This window comes from Chelonia mydas, chromosome 2, assembly GCF_015237465.2.
Source record: "Chelonia mydas isolate rCheMyd1 chromosome 2, rCheMyd1.pri.v2, whole genome shotgun sequence".
Lineage (NCBI taxonomy): Eukaryota > Metazoa > Chordata > Testudines > Cheloniidae > Chelonia > Chelonia mydas.
This window is the reverse complement of record NC_057850.1, coordinates 37154550-37174127: the sequence shown is the minus strand read 5'-3', so window position 1 is coordinate 37174127 and position 19578 is coordinate 37154550. Positions and strand designations below refer to the sequence as shown.

The 19578-nt window shown below is 40.7% G+C and overlaps 1 protein-coding gene across 4 annotated transcripts in view; it reads left to right on the top strand.

Annotated features, from left to right (window-relative positions):
• GRHL2 (grainyhead like transcription factor 2) overlaps positions 1-19578 on the top strand; it is a 106359-nt gene that overhangs the window by 26649 nt on the left and 60132 nt on the right. For 2 of the 4 annotated variants that reach the window (XM_043539255.1, XM_027831074.3), the window contains exons 3-7: positions 7461-7528; positions 9128-9518; positions 12926-12981; positions 16462-16615; positions 19360-19471. In XM_043539255.1, the coding sequence (XP_043395190.1) occupies positions 7461-7528; positions 9128-9518; positions 12926-12981; positions 16462-16615; positions 19360-19471 (781 nt within the window). Of the gene's footprint in view, positions 1-7460; positions 7529-9127; positions 9519-12925; positions 12982-16458; positions 16616-19359; positions 19472-19578 lie in introns of all 4 variants that reach the window. The other 2 variants (XM_027831073.3, XM_027831072.3) reach the window with 1 other exon arrangement.

Below are 19578 nucleotides of genomic sequence, written 5' to 3'. Positions count from 1 at the left end.
TCAGAGGGGTAGCCGTGTTAGTCTGTATCCACAAAAACAACAAAGAGTCTGGTGGCACCTGAAAGACTAACAGATTTATTTGGGCATAAGCTTTCGTGCGTAAAAACCCACTTCTTCATATGCATGGAGTGAAATTGCAGGCATATATATAATGGCACATAAAGAGAAGGGAGTTACTTTACAAGTGGAGAACCAGTGATGACAAGACCAATTCAGTCAGGGTGGATGTGGTCTACTTCCAATAATTGATGAGGAAGTGTCAATGCCAAGAGAGGGAAAATTGCTTTTGTAGTGAGCCAGCCACTCCCAGTCCCTGTTCAAGCCCAAATTAATGGTGTTAAGTTTGCAAATGAATTGTAGCTCTGTAGTTTCTCTCTGAAGTCTGTTTTTGAAGTTTTGTTGTAGTATGGCTACTTTTAAGTCTGTTATTGAATGTCCAGGGAGATTGAAGTGTTCTCCTACTGGCTTTTGTATGTTACCATTCCTGATGTCTGATTTGGGTCCATTTATTCTTTTGCATAGAGACTGTCCAGTTTGGCCAACGTACATGGCAGAGGGGCATTGCTGGCACATGATGGCATATATCACATTGGTAGATGTGCAGGTGAATGGCCACTGATGGTGTGGCTGATGTGGTTGGGTCCTATGATGGTGTTGCTAGAGTAGATATGGGGACAGAGTAGGCAGTGGAGTTTGTTGCCATTTACAACGCACACTTTACTTCTCTACAGAGGAAAAAGGACAGTCTAAATTATCTAAACTCCTACATGCCACAAGGGACTACAACAGTGATACCCTTAACTCACCCAAAAATATTGTTAATCTATCCAACCACACACTTAGCCCAGCAGAAGAGTCTGTCCTATCTCGGGGACTCTCTTTCTGCCCCCCCCTCCCCCCCCGCCCCCCCCGCCTGAACATGATAGAGTTCTGCGGTGATCTGGAAGCCTACTTTTGCCATCTCTGACTCAAAGAATATTTTCAACACACCACTAAACAGTGCACTGATCCACAGGAATCCTCCTACCCACTGGACACTAGCATTAAACTCCCTCTCCGTTTCAAGAAGACAAGAAGAAGAAGAATTCCATGTGGACTCCTCCTGACGGTCGAAATGACAGACTGGACTTCTACATAAAGTGCTTCCACAGACGTGCACAGGCTAAAATTGTGAACAAATAGCATCACTTGCCCCATAACCTCAGCCATACAGAATGCAATACCATCCACAGCCTCAGAAACAACTCTGACATTATAATCAAAGGTGCTGACAAAGGAGGTGCTGTAGTCATCATGAACCGGTCAGATTATGAACAGGAGGCTGCCAGGCAACTCTCCAACACCACATTCTACAAGCCACTATCCTCCAATCCCATTGAAGAGTACCAAAAGAAACTACATGAGCTGCTCAAGAAACTCCCTGCTACAACATGGGAACAAATCTACACAGACACACCCCTAGAGCCCCGACCAGGGGTATTCGATCTGCTAGCCAAGATCCATAAATCTGGAAATCCTGGATGCCCCATCATCTCAGGCATTGGCACTCTTATAGCAGGTTATCTGGCTATTTGGACTCTCTCCTCAGACCCTATGCTACCAGCATTCCCAGCTACCTTCGAGACACCACTGACTTCCTGAGGAAACTACAATGCATTGGTGATCTTCCTGAAAACACCATCCTGGCCACCATGGATGAAGAGGTTCTTTACACCAATATTCCACAAAAGGATGGACTACAAGCTGTCAAGAACAATATCCCTGATGAGGCCTTGGCACACCCACAAGGGGCCATGCTTTGTCCAGGCTGAGCTTTGTAACTTTGTCCTCACCCACAACCATTTCAGATTTGTGGACAACTTATACCTTCAAGTCAGAAGCACTGCTACGCATGGCCCCACAGGTACCCGCCTGGCCCCACAGTTTGCCAACATTTTTATGGCTGACTTAGAACAATGCTTCCTCAGCTCTCATCTCCTAGCCTAGCGTCCTTCCTCTATTTGTGCTACATTGATGACATCTTCATCATATGACCCATGGGAAGGAGGCCCTTGAAGAATTCTACCTGGATTTTAACAATTTCCACACCATCATCAACCTCAGCCTGGACCAATCCACACAAGAGATCCACTTGCTGGACAGTACAGTGCAAATAAGCGATGGTCACATAAACACCACCCTATACCAGAAACCTACCGCTATTCTTACCTACATGCCTCCAGGACACATCACACAATCCATTGTCTACAGCCAAGGCCTAAGATACAACCACATTTGCTCCAATCCCTCAGACAGAGACAAACATCCACAAGATCTTTATCAAGCATTCTTAAAACTACAATACCCACCTGGGGAAGTGAGGAAACAGATTGACTGAGCGAGATGGGTGCCCAGAAGTCACCTACTGCAGGACAGGCCCAACAAGGAAAATAACAGAACACCACTGGCCATCATGTACAGCCCCCAGCTAAAACCTCTCCAGCACATCATCAACGATCTACAACCTATCCTGGAATACAATCCCTCACTCTCACAGACCTTGGGAGGCAGGCCAGTCCTCTCTTACAGACAGCCCCCGAACCTGAAGCAAATAGTGACCAGCAACTACACACCACACCACAGAAACACTAATCCAGGAACCAATCCTTGTAACAAGCCCCGCTGCCTACTCTGTCCCCATATCTACTCTAGCAACACTATCATAGGACCCAACCATATCAGCCACACCATCAGGGGCTCACTCACCTGCACATCTACTAATGTGATATATGCCATCATGTGCCAGCAATGTCCCTCTGCCATGTACATTGGCCAAACTGGGCAGTCTCTACGTAAAAGAATAAATGGACCCAAATCAGACATCAGGAATGGTAACATACAAAAGCCAGTAGGAGAACACTTCAATCTCCCTGGACATTCAATAACAGACTTAAAAGTAGCCATACTACAACAAAAAAAACTTCAAAAACAGACTTCAAAGAGAAACTGCAGAGCTACAATTCATTTGCAAACTTAACACCATTAATTTGGGCTTGAACAGCGACTGGGAGTGGCTGGCTCATTACAAAAGCAATTTTCCTCTGTTGGTATTGACACCGCCTTATCAATTATTGGGAGTGGACCACATCCACCCTGACTGAATTGGTCTTGTCATCACTGGTTCTCCACTTGTAAAGTAACTCCCTTCTCTTTATGTGCCATTATATATATGCCTGCAATTTCACTCCATGCATATGAAGAAGTGGGTTTTTACGCACAAAAGCTTATGCCCGAATAAATCTGTTAGTCTTTAAGGTGCCACCGGACTCCTCATTGCTTTTATCTAAATTAAGGGTGTCAGAACATGTAGGCAGTGGACTCAAGCCAACCTCCGAGATACATCAAACAGGCCTGTCAACCAACAGAACACTTTAGTACAAATATGACACCACCAACTACATAGGTGAGAGGTTTTTCGCAGGAGTGGGTGGGTGAGATTCTGTGGCCTGCGTTGTGCAGGAGGTCAGACTAGATGATCATAATGGTCCCTTCTGACCTTAGCATCTATGAATCTATAAGTGAAGATCAGACGCCAGTCCTCCGTGTCTCTGTTGTCTTAGAAAGATACTTTATGTTAATTTTGACTACTGGAGGACAGGTGCTTATTGGTTTTTCCTCTAAGCCTGAATGTCTCCTGATTTTTCTTTGGTGCTTTAAAGGCAGTAAACACAATTTTGATTTGGTTTCAAGCCTGTCCTTGCTCTGTTTTCATGGTGGTCCAATGCCATGATGAACTGGAAATAGCTTCCTTCTGCTGTAAGAAATAGCTCAGAAGTGCTGGTTCCAAAAACTGCTAATTTAGCCGGAGAAAAGAGGCCTTGAAGAACTTGGGGCCTTGAAATTTTATTAAAAGCCTGAAGAGCTATTTGGGATAATGAAAACATGAGGACTGTCTGAGGAAGGTAGGAAGGCCCACATGCTCTCAGAATTCAAAGAGCAGAACCAAGAAAGTCTAACTGTAAAGTAAAAATGGGTTTATGTTTTTTTCACATTCTTTGGGATGTGTTAAGAAAGCCTTTTGTTCTCATTGTTTCTACATTCAAAATTCAGATATTGTCTACCTTGTTTTTCCTGGAAGACTCTATGGAAACCTACTTGATTTATGACGTCATAGAAATCATGCAAGTGAAACTTTGTTAAGTGAAATAGGAAAGGTTTTTTATTTAGACAGTTTAAAACTCTTTGGGTCTCATTCCTGTGCTTGAGTCAGGGAAGGCTGGGGTGGGGCCAAGGTGGCTTTAAATTACCTTGAGTGTCACATAATCTGGATCCATAGAGGGGCCTGCTCTGACTTTCATTCTGCTTCTCATGGTGCTCTATAAACCCAGGGAAGCAGAGAATAGCTGTAGTTCAGTGTTCTCTGGTGATGCCCCAACATGTCGCCACCGTTACCCTAGATGTGGAAACAGGGCTGGTACACAGCCCTGGCACCATCTCTAGACCAGCCAGGGATGCTCTTTGAGCAGAGGATATTCTCAGGGGACTGTTTTCTCCCACATTAAGGCCCATTTATGCTGCCAGCCTAGTGTAAAAGGGCCTTGGGATAACTGAGAATTAGGCCCTTTGTACTTTTTAACACCATTTAATTCAAAAGGGTGAGGAGAATGCCTCCTAGTTAAAGATTCAGCACCTCCATGCACTCCAATTAAGGTAAGTGAGATAGTTCCTGATCCACACCTCTCAGTAATTCAAGGAGTTCTGTAAAAACAGAACCGAAGTGCTGGTCTACACACAAATTTGCCCGGATTGAATCAAATTGGTTTTCGGAAACCAATTTACTGTGGTGCAAGTCAATGGCTGTGTCTATATTACAGAGACCATACCATCATAACTACGTTGGTGTAGCTGTGCCAGCATATCCCAATAGTGCAGTCATAACCTACACCAACCTAAGGGTTTTTCCGTGAGCACAGGAACACCACCTCCCCAGACAAAGTTAGCTATGTCGGAGGAAGCATTCTTCCATCAACATAGCTGCAACTACACTGCGGGGTAAGTTGACACAGGGTAAGTCGACCACATTACAAGCGCTACAGGGCACAGCTATAGTGCTATAGCTACACTGCTATAGTGTAGACACTTGCTACAGTGATGGAAGGGTTTTTTCCGTCCGTGTAATAAATCCATCCCCTGGAAGGGTGGTAGCTAGGTCGATGGAAGAATTCTTCTGTTGACCAGCGGTGATGACACTGGGGCTTAGGTTGGCTTACCTGCGTCTTACAGGGGTATGAATTCTTCACACCCCTGCATGCTGTAGCTAGGTCAGCCTAAGTTTTAGGTATAGTCCAGGCCATAGCTACATTAGTTAGATGTGTGTTTTTTTCACACCCTTGACTGATATAGCTATGTCAGCCTAACTTATAAGTGTAGACCAAGTCAATGTGTGAAGACTTTTAATTTGGAATAAAAGTAATTATGGGCTTGACTACACGATGGGGCAATGCATACTACAGGGATGTTACTTCTAAAGCGAACTAACATGTTGCACGTTAATTGGTCCATATAGACCCTGCTGGTGTGCTAAAGGTTCCCAAGTGTGCAATTAATGCATAGCATATTAGTGTGCTTCAGAAATTACACCTCTGTAGTGCGCATTGCTACACCATGTAGACAAGCCCTCAGTTTGATTTGGCTAAAGCTAGTCTTTTACTCATCTGAGCTAAATTGACTTCAATCATTTTATTCTTAACTAAGACTATGTACACACCAATGTGTGCCAAAATAGCTAAATTGGTTTTAATTCACTCCTTTTATTATTTTTGTGCAAACTGTATTTATACCAACCTGGAACTTGATACTTCTGGTACACCGGACCATCGCTAGAACATGCGTCTGTATAACGCGAATAGGGATATAATGCGGTCACGGCCATGGATCCCAAATATAAGCACTGTACAGTATAATTTTTTTGAGTATAGATGCAATAAATCGACTGCTGAGCGCTCTCCTGTCGACTCTAGTACTCCACCAGAATGAGAAGCGCAAGCGCAGTCAATGAGGGAGCATCAACTATTCACGTAGCTGAAGTTGCGTATCTTAGATCGACCCTATGCGGTGGTGTAGAAAAGGCCGTTCTTTTGCTACACAACTGTCCAGCGAATCCTCCGGCCAAAAGACTCAGAACCCGTGACAGTAAAATACAGGTTGAATACTTACCTAAAATAACGACTTCCAAAATCCAGCTGCTTGATCAAGATGTATCGCCATTTTTTAGCAGCACTATCGACGAAACTTGGTACGACAAGTGATAGAAAGCAAATTGTCTGTCACCGATTTTCTGAAGAAGTTGACTATAAAAGACTTCTTTTACATTGGCGGCGATTTTTGGAATTTATTATGCGCTGAAACGATAAACCGCTAGTGGATGGTGGGATGCGAGAGTCGTTTGGCCACCTGCTCCTGGAAGAAAATGAAGAAAGCAGATCACAGTGTGACGAGGAATTCGACTTAGAGGGATTTACAGAGGAGGAAGTTGGAAGAACAGACATGGAGTGGATGCAGGAGCTGTGCCAGCAACTGTCCGGGCTCGGGGTAAATGTTCTGCCACAAAATATCGAGTCCTGGATAAGAGGTGACGATGAAGCAGAAGAATTTTGTCCCGTTGCTGAAAGTCTAACAGATGACCAAATTCTTCAGGCAGTACAACCAAACAACATTCCAGAAGCTGAAGAATTGGCCTTCACCGTGAAAAAAGAAGAGGAAGATGAAGTGGACGTCGTTCTCTGCGACCGTAGCCGGCTTAGAGACTGCTTTGAGAAGGTTTGAGACGCAAGACGTTGAGCTTATAAAAATTATGCAGCTCCGTAGTCTTTTGCCGTTTGCTAAGCGGAAGCGGCACAGCAGCAAGAAGCAAAAGCCACTCACCGACTTTTTAAAGAAAAAACAAGACTAGTTTATTGTAATGTCGACTTTAAATTTCCAATAAAGCAATACTTTTTTTCTTGTTTATTGTTTCCTTCAAGTGGGAGTTTATTTTCTAAGGTTTTCTATACTTTATGGATGTGACATTTACTGTATACAGTAAATTTCATTTTAACGTGGTCCCCGCTATCACGCGGTACTTGGCATGGATCCCAAATCCCGCGTTCTAGCGAGGGTCCGGTGTATTTCAAAGGTAAAAAGCAAGCAGAATAAAACCTTATTTTGGGGAAAGAAAACTAAAAACCTTTCCAGGCCTTCTTTACATATCCAAGAACCAAAGGAGAGAATAATTCCTGTATTTTTTCCCACCTGGGGGAGGGTAGGGTAGGGGAGTCATCTTTAAGGTTACTGTCAATATAATAGAAAAAAGTAAGCCCTGACATCCATGAGTTTGACATCCTTGGTCTAAATAAACCTTACCTTTTGTTAGACTATATTAATCTGAAGTTGCAAATACAAACTGTTACACTTGCCTGACCAATGCCTGGTGCTTTTCTCAGGTTCCCAGAGATAAAAGGCTGTTGTCTGTTAACAAAGTGAATGACAATCAAGAAGACCAAGATAAAAGGTATTGTATCATTTAAAATAATATATTAATACACTGCAAGTAAAAGAAACTTTGATCAGATGTGAATCAAAAGAATTGTTATGGCCTCTGACTTCCTTCTGCAAGATAAAAGAACAAAGTCTAGTGTGGGAAGCAACCATTACACAGCTGTACATATTAAAAAAATTAAACGGGATTTTAAAAAAAAGTGATTTGCAAAGTAATAAAGAATCCCAGTGAAGTTGTCATGTTATTTGAAAAAGTAAACCAGAAAAAAATATTGACATTAGAAATACTGCTTTTTTTGGGTAACAAAAGCTATGTAGTTTGGCTTCAGTAAACTGGTTTAGGTAGTTATACTTAGCCTAATCTCATCTCTGTCAGGGAGCAAATAACTTTACATAGCACCTTCTTCATTAAAACTACCTTCTGTCAAACGTTTTCTTCCCCCCACACCTTTCAGATTACAGCTTTTGCTGTGTCTGGAGTCAAAGTTGCTAAAGGGTCCTGTGTGGCAGGTTAAGAAGAAAACAACTGACTTTATTGAGACTCACGAGCAGGAGAGAGTGAGGCTATGTCTTCCCTGCAAAAAATAGGTATGTTTGTACATCGAGTTAGCTATCTCAATGTAAAATCCTAGTGGAGAGAAGGCACAGGTAACTTTTATCTTAGTTAGTCAAGATCATAGCTATGCCCCAAAGTGGAGTTTGTCTCAGCTAGTTACATAGAGATAAAAACTAACAGTGCCTTGTCTCCACTATGATTTATATAAACTAGGTATCTTGTTGCACAAAAAGCTCCTTTTTGACAGTGAAGACATAACCTGAAACTTCTTCAATCTGCATCTAGAGAGAGAATTCCACTTCCATCTAGCTCTAGAGAAATTCCACAGCAGGATTGGCAAAACATCCATCCAACAGAAAGCCAAGATGGCAGTCATTTTCTCATCAGAGCAACTCTCATTAGTTACTGAAAATGAGAACAAAACATGTAGCAGCTGTTGGAAGCTGAAAGCTTTATGAATTAACCATTGCATGTGTGTGACAACTGCGCATTATATGGATTTTTAAGGGCACCTTCATAAGATATAGGGTGGTGCTGCTGAAAGCTACAGTGCACCCGCAACAATTACTGTCCTGCTCTGTTACGATGGGATTCCTCTAAGTACTTCTTCAGGAATTACATCAGTAAACATGGTCACATCCCCTGGTTATCTGAAAGGGCAGATAGCAAAATATTAATCTCATTATTGACAATTCACTCTCTCTATTCCACATGAAAATTTTTCTACTGTGAGTAATATGTATTATTTCATATAAAACCCTTGATGTTTATTTTGGCCAATAGGCTTTTGTATTGATCTATTAACTATGTATCCAAATAGTAGCCTAAGGAGAATGAAAACTAGGTCACACAGGATTTGTCATACTAGATGAGACCATTCATTCACTGATGTTTCAGAAGAAGGTAACCTTTCCTGGTCCTCAATACATGAAGAAAGTTTTGCATTGCAGGTGTATTTTCTTCCTGACTTCTGTAGCAATCAGCACACTCTCTAAATGAGGAAATTTGATGCCAGTTTCTATTCGGACAATTCACAGGTTTTTGTTTGTTTCACAGAAATTGTCTTGGTACTAATGAAGCTCAGAGTAATTTGAGTGGAGGAGAGAACAGAGTTCAAGTCTTGAAGACAGTGCCAGTTAATCTCTCCTTAAACCAAGAACATCTGGAGTCTTCCAAAAGGGAGTACAGCACAAATGTATCTGGGAGCCCAACGCCAATCTCGGTGACTGGAGTTACCGTGGTAAAGGCAGAAGAGTTCACACCAGTTTTTATGGCCCCGCAAGTGCATTATGTTAGGGGCGAAAACGAGGAGCACAGGGGGGTTATCTTCGAACAAACTCAGTATGAAGTGCCCAACATTGCCCCCCATACAAACTATCTCAAAGATGACCAGCGTAGTACTCCTGATAGTACTTACAGCGACACTTTCAAAGATGGGGGAACAGAAGTAAGTTTTTCATTTTTGAACTAGTATCTTGGAACTCATTAAAAAGAATCATACAGTGTGACTTTGTGTTGGACAGCACTGAGCACAGTGGGGGCTTGTCCTTGACTGGTGTTCGTAGTTACTACTACAATATTAATAATAATAATAATTAATAATAATTAATAAATAACACAAGCAGCATATTTTAGCTCTCTGCACAACAGAGGAGTAGGTGAATGACTGTGACCGTCTTTAGTGAACTCAGCTGCTCCTCACAGTGCTCTTCTCTGCCTTCTGACAGCATAGGGGAACACCATCTTCCTAGATGGTAGTTTGGCTTCGTACCTATTGGAAACAATGAGAGGTGATGGGTATTTTTATAGAGGGCATCTTGTGGCCCAGTCCCATTGAGAATAAAGTGGGTAGGGGTGGCTTATTTTGAAAGAGGGCAAGTTAACTATTAGCAGGCTGTAGCTTCAGTCCTATTCGCAACAATAGGAGATGGTAGCCATTCTGAAAGTGGATAATTGTTCATGAGCATCTCTTAAGGGGAAGAGTTTATCCACCAACCTCTGTTGATGAATACATTTTTTAGTTGTGAAAAGTAATGGCAAAAAATTACCATTAATCCTAAATAGGTCATTTCAAAAGCTATCCATTGCACCAGATCTGCTCATCAAGAAGGGCAAGAGGGGGAAACGAGTGGCATTAGGAGGGTGAAAGGAAATGTAGAGGTCAAAAGGTAGGGGGAAGATGGGGTATGTGGGTGGGTGTTTGTACAGAGGAATGTTGAGAACAGGAGGGAGGGAAGAACTGATGTGTGCTCTGGCTGCTATGCACTGCTCTGGCAATGCTAAGCAGCTGTAAATTCAGTTTAACTGGCCAGTATGCTCTGGTTGCTTTGTGCTGCTCTAGAGTGCCTGATCCTAGAGGTTAAAATTTTAAAAATAATTTAAGGTTGATACTACATATCTTCAAATCACATAGTAACATTCACCTTTGGTTTCCTGATTCCTGTTAATGTATGAAATTATTAATAATTAAAAAAACCCAAGGAAACTCCCAGACAAAAACTACATTAAGATGGAGTTAAGGTTGAGAGTATGTATGACTCATTTAGGAAAAAAAGATTACAGGGATGTAATTATCTCCAAAACAAGTATTCAAACCCAGGAAATGCAGAATTAAACTTAAAAGAAATACAAATATGTTAAGGTATGGAAATGCATATTTAGGGCACCTATACAACCTGAATTCATTCTGTGATGACATAATGAGGAAATCTATTGTGCTTTTAAAAATCAGTTTAAACTAAACTGGGAGCACAAGCACTATTATGAATTAATTATAATTATATGGCTTCAACCCTTATGCTAGAAACGGGTAAATACCCTCTTGTAGGAGCTGAGGAGTAGTGTGCACATAGGCTTTCCCCAGGGTAGTTCATGGCACTGATCCCATCATGCCAGTACATGCTGTTGGAGATGCAGCTGAACTTTCACAGAACAGTGAATCCATCCTATGAAGTGCTGTCAAACGGACAAAATTAACAAACTGGAAAACAAGAGCGAAAACATATATTTGCTAATACCTCAGTGACATCAGTAATATTTTGTCACATTTTTTTAAAAATATACTCTGTCATTTATATTACCAATTGAAAGTTAGGCATTATGCACTGTCTACTGTAACTTACAAACACGGCTCAAGCCTACCAACGTTCCAGCACATAAGCAACTTCACACATATAAATATTCTTGGTGCATTCAATAAAATTACTCATATGAGTTATGACCCTTGTTTTTGAAAATGTGTGCAGGATGGGCCCAGTCCAGCTCTCTTATTCATGTGAACAATCTCTTTTAAAATCAATGTGAATATTCATGTGAGTAAGAGCTATGTGTGTGAATGAGTTTGAGGGCCTTGGACCAATTGTCTCAAGTGTGAAGTGTAAGTTCGTAAAAAGTCATTTTTCTACCAACAAGATTGCCTCCCCACATTTCATTGCCCTATGCTCATCCATTTGTTATAAAAGTGCAAGTGCAGATACCTTTTAGAAAAGTCATCTTGATGTATATTCTTTTTATCAGCCAAGGCAGAATGCAAGAGAATTATGTATAACATTCCATATAAATTACAGTACTATGATCATGATTTTTCATAATATTATAAAAATGGTAATTTCTTCTGTCTGACTGTTGCCTGATTTTAATATGGATTTAAATAACGGATCAGATTTTAAATTGTGTCTCAGCTGGATTAAATAAACTAGTTTAGTTACATACTAATTAATAGAAACTAGTTGTATTTATCTCACAAAAACAAGGATTAATCTTTTAAAATTGCTTATTCTACGGAGACATTCTTGGCATCACTATACCAAGCCATACTGAAAATATCACATAAAATGATATAAAAATCAGACCAGTCAACTGCAAAGCTACAACCACTGCTGTGCTATGGTAAAAATACTCTGTAATAAACTGACATCTCTTAAACAGGTTTCAAGTCTTTTTATTGCAGAGCATTTTTATCATGGCACATCAATATGTAATTAACCGTGAGTGGTGACAAAATAGTATAGTAATAATTAATAATCCATGAGATTATACCTAACGATCCATCAGAGAGGTTTTAGAAACAGTGTATTATGGCCACAAAAGGTAAACTGAAAAAGCAAGGATCTCATAGAATAGATAAGGATCTCTTATCATTTTCCTCTGCTCTATAATGTAGTGTATGGTTCTTTCTTCAATTTATGCAGTGGACATAGTTTTCATAATTCAGCCTCTTGATGCAATATATTTCACATTTTTCATCTGTACCTTTTTATAGATCTGTTTTCATTTTGTCAAATGAATCTATTATTCTAATATGATCCTGTGTTACATGCAGAATACTTCCTGAGCCTGTGTCCCCACACCCATCCAAATGAGATGATACAATAATACGAATTTTTATGAGCCTCAGTGTGTGGGTTGTGGAGGACAATTAGAAATAGATTCACATAAACCCTCTTTAAAAATATAGGTACCGTAAAAGCTTTCGTTTAATTTTCAGCTTAGGACATGCTTGCAATTGTGAGTCATGCATGTTATTACAGGTTTCTTCTAAACATCTGATAATGTAAGGGCAAGCAGAACACAAAAATACCTGCCACTTTACTGATATTGTTATAATGAGCTTGCTAGACTGACAAAATCCAAACACTTGGTGCAAATAATTTCTCTGTGTCAACTCTAGAAGTGAAACCGCATAGGGACTACTCAGGCTAATAGGTATTTTGAGTCTTAACTACCTGATAGTTTATTATAAGGGTTCCCTAACTAGAAAAGTTTTAATATGATCTTGTCAGTAATTGTAAATTTCTTTGTATCCAATAATTCCTCATCTATTTTTTGTTTGTTTTTTATTTGTATAACTTTTAGAAGTACCGCAGTGCATCAGTAGGGGCTGAGGAATACATTTACGAACAAACAGCAAGGTAGGTTACTCAAAGACAAATGGGAATAGATGGAGCTGGATTGGCCTCATATTAAAATATAGTATGGAGAACCCCACTTTGCCACCACTAGGGATGTACTGCTGGTCCCCTCCATTGCTCTGCACATTGGCTTTAAAATCTGACTAGTGTGTGTGTCTTCACTGAGGGCAGGTCTACACTTACCGTGGATCAACGCTGTGGCGATCAATCCACCGGGGGTCGATTTAGCCGGTCTAACGAAGACCTGCTAAATCGACCGCCAGTCGCTCTCCCGTTGACGCTGGTACTCCATCAGGAACAAGAAGCATAAGGTAAGTTGACAGGAGAGTTTAGACACTGCACAATGTAGACACTGCAATAAATTGACCTAAGCTATGTCGATTCCAGCTATGTTATTCACGTAGTTGGAGTTGCATAACTTAGGTCGACATAACCCTGTAGTGTAGACCTGCCCTGAGTGTCAGGGCCTGATTCTCTTCCTACTTGCACAAGCTTAAATCAAAAATAACTTTGCTTAAGTCAATGGCGCTGTACAAATGTAAAACTGGTGTGAGAGGAGAACCAGGCTCTTGGTACCCCAAGTACAGAGCACAGATTGCCAGCCTGCTCCTGGAAAATCTTCACTGCCTTCCAGGACGGAAGGATGCAGAGCACACATGTCTGAGGTTGTTAAATCAGCTCCCCCAATTTTATGAAATTCCCATTTTGTTTTGTTTTGTAACAATTGGTTGTGGTGATCTTTGTCACTATATATTGTGGTACGTTTCTGTGTATTTTGTATTATTTAATCTGGTGGTGTCTGTCACCACCCAGCTAAGTACTGCAAAATAAAACTGAAGTTTTGGAGAAATAACCAGTCGTTGCTGTTAGCTACTAAATGCAGCAAAATGCATGCATATAAATGGGCAAGAGCTAGATTAGTCATTGACTCATATTAGCTCTGATCCAGGAAAACACTTAAGCATGTACTTAACTTTAAGCACATGAGTAGTTCAATTTATATCAGTCAGACTATTCATGTGCAAAGTTAGACATATGCTTAAGATTTTTCCTGGATTGGGGCCCTCATGCCTGGGGCTTTTTTTTTATGGTGTAGCTTTCTTAAGGCCCAGTCCCTTTCTGAAGAAGTCAGTGACAAAACCCCCATTATCCTCAATGGATCAGGACTGAGTCTTTAGACAGGAATATATCTGCAGCATCAATGCAGCATAGTTTCCATTTCCTGTGTTGGGTATTTTTGAAACATAATCCAGGAGTGTTTGTATTGTCAGCATTTCTACTAAGGTGAAAACCTTTAGCATAAGAGCCAAGGGCAACTTCACATGATAATTTACCATTCAGAAAGGAAATGCCTCCCCTCTGTGAATTATACAGCATTCTACTAAGTGTTCCATACCCTGTATGTACAGAAATGAATGCTTCAGATGAATAACATGAACATAATTTAGGGCCTGGTCCAAGACCCACTGCAGTGGATTGAAAGATTCACATTGATTTCAAAGGTCTTTTAGATCAGGCAGTTGATGAGATTCAAAACAGGCTTAGAAAGTTTTCTGAATAATAACTGCAGTTACATTTGCTAGGGTAAAAATGACAAGTGGTAGCAATGCTCATGCTTTAGGGCATAAACTGATTGCCAATTGGAATTTGGAAGAAATTTCCACTGTGGTATAGTACAGGTATTACACAATTGGCCAGGTGCAGTATGTCTGGGATTTGGGGTTTTTTTAACACCTTCTGAAACATCCAGAGTAGGAAACTGTCAAACACAGGAGAACAAACTAAGGCACATGGACTATTAGTCAGTTGTACTGTGGTACTTTCTTGGTCTGATTTTGATTCACACTAAAATCCATTTTAGATTCCTTTATACACTGACTGATGTAAAGGAGCCTTAATGTCAATGAGAATCTGGCCTTTTGTGTTTAAAATACCCTTTTATCATAAACAAAATGTATACTGTACATACAGTAGTCTTTTCAAAACAATGCAAAATTTAGCACAAAAAACAAACTTTTTTTTTAAATATTAAAACAGAATAAATTTTAGAGTAGAGTAACGTAATTAGGAACACCTTTAAAATTTAGCCTTCATTTCAAATTATAAAAATTACTACTAAACTATATTGAAACTAAACAGTTTCTGAACGTTCTTGCATCTGGTGGAGGAAAGATGCAATGGAGGGTTTGGGGTTTTTTTTTTCCATCTCTTTGGGTAAGATTTGAAAAAAAATTCTTGTTATTACTGAATTTTGGTTGGTTTTTTTTTATTTGGTGGCTAAAAATAAGAAAAACAGTGTTTCGGTCTTTGCCTTATTTCCTTTTCATATTGTCAGAGGCAATGGTATGACATCAGAGTTAATTTCTTTTAGACTAAAAATTCAAGGACACCGTAACCTTTTGGTTTAGCATGTTCTTGCTTTTGGCCCTGATTCAGTAGTGCTTAAATGCTTTGTTGAATTCAGACCTTTGAGAAGGTATTATTTTCTTCAACTTGTGGCAATATCCTGTAAATGACTCTTTCCATCATGGTGTCTGTAAAAGTATTTTGAAAGGAAACATTTTTTCAGCAAGTTTTACTATAGTGTGATGGGGATGAATATACTGAATTGTCGTAATGCAGCGTGGTAGGTTGCCAACAGACAATGTTCTGTGAAGAGTTTATTTAGGGAAGGAGTCTATAGGACAGAGATTCTCAAACTTTTTCGTAGTGTGCACCACAGATAAAGGTGCAGTTTCTCATATGGAACATCTCCCCTTCCAAAATCCTAATTCTCATACGATGACATCACTAATGTCTTGTCTTTTATTTTTTCTAATTGTATTATTCATCAATTGCACGACCAGAGAAATCTAGGTATTCTGCACCGTCGGGTTCATTTCTAAAGATACCCTTAAAAATTAGATTCTAATTTGTTTTTAAAAAAATTAACCCAACTCTGCCATTCCCCTTTCCCATCTCCTCGAATGGTAGTCAGGAGTCTTGTTCCTCCCACACACCATCGCAGCAGCTTCTGTGTTCCTCTCATTGGACTCTTCTTCCTGTGCCAGCTGCAGGTTCAAATGTTCATAGAGGCAGCTTAGCTCCCCTTACTAGCGGTGAAACAAGCTCTATTCCCACCTATTAATCAGCACCTTCATCACTGGGGTGTATATAGAGGCCCATAGTTGACCGTAGTTATGTACAGAGAAACTAAAGAGACAGTCTCTGCCCAAAGAGGCTTACAATCTAGCTAGTCTATTCTTAATGAATTCCAGATTTGATGGATTTAAAGGAAGAGAACTTTAGTTGTTGAATCACCTGTCTCTGTTTTTATGTATTTTGACCTTTTCCCATCATTATTGCTATTTAGTTTCCTATTAATTTTATGCCAATACCATCTGTACGCATATGAAATGTATAAATAAATAAGGACAAAAAGAAAAGGAAAAGTCATGGAGATTGTTTGATCTCTCTCTCTCTCTTTCTCTCTCACAGCAGCACTTTTCAGTATACTCTAGAAGCTACCAAATCTCTGCGTCAAAAGCAAGGGGAAGGACCAATGACCTATTTGAACAAAGGACAGTTTTATGCCATTACTCTGAGCGAGACGGGTGACAACAAGTGTTTCCGACATCCCATCAGCAAAGTCAGGGTATGGCAGCCTTTGCTATACAGAACAGAACTCTGCCGATACGTTCAGGGGGTTGCTCTTGGTTTGTTTTATTTTTCTTGTGGGAACAGCAGAAACACTTGGCTACAACACCAACAGAAATATGGGGAAAAGTTATCAGCTATGGATATGTGCTGTATATTTTTTAGTCCTTTTTCAGTCCCATCTCATGAGCTGCCCAGTTGAGTATATATCTGTCTAAGGCCATGATTCAGCAAGACACTTTCAGCACGAGTACTCCCATTGACTTCAGTGGAACCATTCATGGGCCTGATTCAGCAAAGCACTTATTCCTCTGCTTAACTTTAAGCACATGCTTAAATTGCACTGACATCCAATGTTAAGCACCGGCTTGTGTCCTCGTGGCCCAAACCTGTGAGGTGCTGAGTGAGCTCTCCCAGCTCCCACTCAAGTCATGGGAGGTTGAGGGCATTAGCAGCTGGCAGTATTGGGCCATTAATTTACTAATGATCTGTTTTAAAAATCAAAACAAGCGTGGTTTATGCGTGTGAGCTGTTTTATATTCAAGAAGAATGCAACCTTTATGGAGATTCCCACCTTGGAAATCAGATTTACAGCTTCATCTCAGTTCTCAGCTTCTGAAGCAGAGCTGTGACAATCAAACTGTGGTGAACACACTGGGCTCACCCAGTAATCTTTCAGATTAACTGGTGATCACTCATTAGACTTGAAATGAAAAATGAGCCTCAAAGCTGCTGCCCTGAGAATGGCGCTGCCCCCTGAAGCTCAAAGTGCAGCAAGTATGTGAAGCAGATGAAATACTACCAGGCTGAGAACGCTGTGGCCACTGTAGTCCAATCTCATTTGCAACATGGTTTTCTTGCTGTGTGTCAGAGACACAGTGGGGGATTAAAGCAAGATGAAATAAATCTGTTTATTGAGGCTCTTAGATGATTAGATCTCTTAAAGGGGTTACCAGATTTATGACATAATCCCTTCTGAGACAGTTTGGGGACAACCCTCAAACCCTGCTAGAAGGGAGAAAATATGAATATAATCCTAGAACAAATGCCTGCTGCAAAGTCAATTGCAGTTAGCAAGAGGCTATTCAGCAATGTCACTGCACTGGATCAGGTCCAAGGGAACACCATAAATTGTGCTCTTTATCTCACACATAGTTTTGGGAGAATTTACATTCAGAGGCAGACATTTTTTTAAACAGTTTGGTGATTCAAGGTGGGAGGCTATTTATGGGGAATTTGTGTGGAGATTGGGAAAAACTTCTTCAGCTAAGAACAAAAAGAACACATTGAAGGGGCTATTTTTTGTTTTCTATAATTTCAGGTTACTTTAGCATGCAGTGTTTGTGACTGCAGACAGAATTTTTATTAAATGTGCTTAAATCGGCAAGTTTTTTCCTGAGCTTTTATGACTCCAGAGTTAAGATGTAGAGTGAATTTACAATTTGTTTTGGTTTGGTTTTCGGTATCACCTAATTAGAGCAAAATGAATCCAGAACTTGAAATGGAAACTCAAATGAGGCTCAGTAAAAAACCCATATAGCATTGTGGTAAAAATAAAAATATATGCAAGACTTCTGACATAGATGGGTGCTTGGGACTAAGGCAGTGGTCCCCAAACTGTGGAGCGTGCCCCTCCCTGGGGTGTGTGTGGAGGAACGTTCAAGGGCAGAGAGGGAACGCTACCCAGCCCCACTGCGCCCCCAGCTCTGCTCCGGCCCACCCCAGTCCCCTGGCCACAGCTCCTGCCTCGACCCCAGGCCCACCCCCAGCTGCGCCCCAGCCTCGGACCCCTTGCCTCTTTCCATGCCTTCTCCTCTCCTCCCTCCCCGGGGAGCCATGGCTCCGCTCTCAGCCCTAGCTTCTGAGGAGGGGCATGGCCAGGGGTAAGAGCGGGTGCTACTCTGAAAAGTTTGGGGACCACTGGACTAAGAAATATATAAAGTGGTATATCCACAAATGCAGAAAAAGAACACTATGTTTTAGTGACTGCTGCTCATCACATATGAAAACACCTGTTTGAAAGTAGCTCAAACATTAAACATTACAGGCTGTAATTTGTCTGAATTGTTGACTGTTGCAGGCACTAAAATACTACTTTTTTGTTAGGGTGTATTTTCAGCTGTGTTAAATCAATTTGTGGCTATATATTTTTTTAAACAACAAGAAAATTCACAATGATATTTCCTGCTGCACTTCTGATTTTCCTGCGGTGCTGTCCCCAATCCTGCCCGCCCCACCCCACCCGCCACACACTTAGTTGATTGCAGCATTATAGGAACTTTTTGTGTACGTTTCTTTTACCCAGAAGAGCTGCTGTCATACCGAGCATATCATTCCTACTTTTATATAATCTTCTAAAGGCCCAACGAGTCCAAATGACTTATTCCAAGTATCTCAGTCAGAATTAGAATCTGGGATGCTTTTGCTTTTGAGATCACCACTTTTAGCAGTATGAAACACAGCCCTCTTACATTTAAATACTCAGTCACATTTTACTCAAACTCCACAAAAACCATCATCATTGTCCCTGCTTTATTTTTAAATTACCTTTCTATTGCACACAAATATTAAATGCATCACACATGTAGGGCCAGAATACAAAACACTGAATGGTATTCCCTTCAAGGGCAGATTTTCTAGTGGCAGTGGAGGCAGGTGGAAGTTTCTAGTACTTAGGCATCTCAGAATTAATTAAACGCGAGGTACTGCCAGTAATATAGTCTCCACTCCCCTTTTCTGTAGAGTGTGGTCATGGTTGTATTCAGTGAAGATAAAAACCGAGAGGAACAGCTGAAGTATTGGAAATACTGGCATTCTCGGCAGCACACAGCTAAACAGAGGGTCCTTGACATTGGTAAGTGAGTAGTTTTAAGAATTTATATTCTCCTCCATACTCCATATTGAAATGTGGAGAAACACAGTTTGCTATTATGTGAGGGAATAGAACATTCAAAGAGGGAA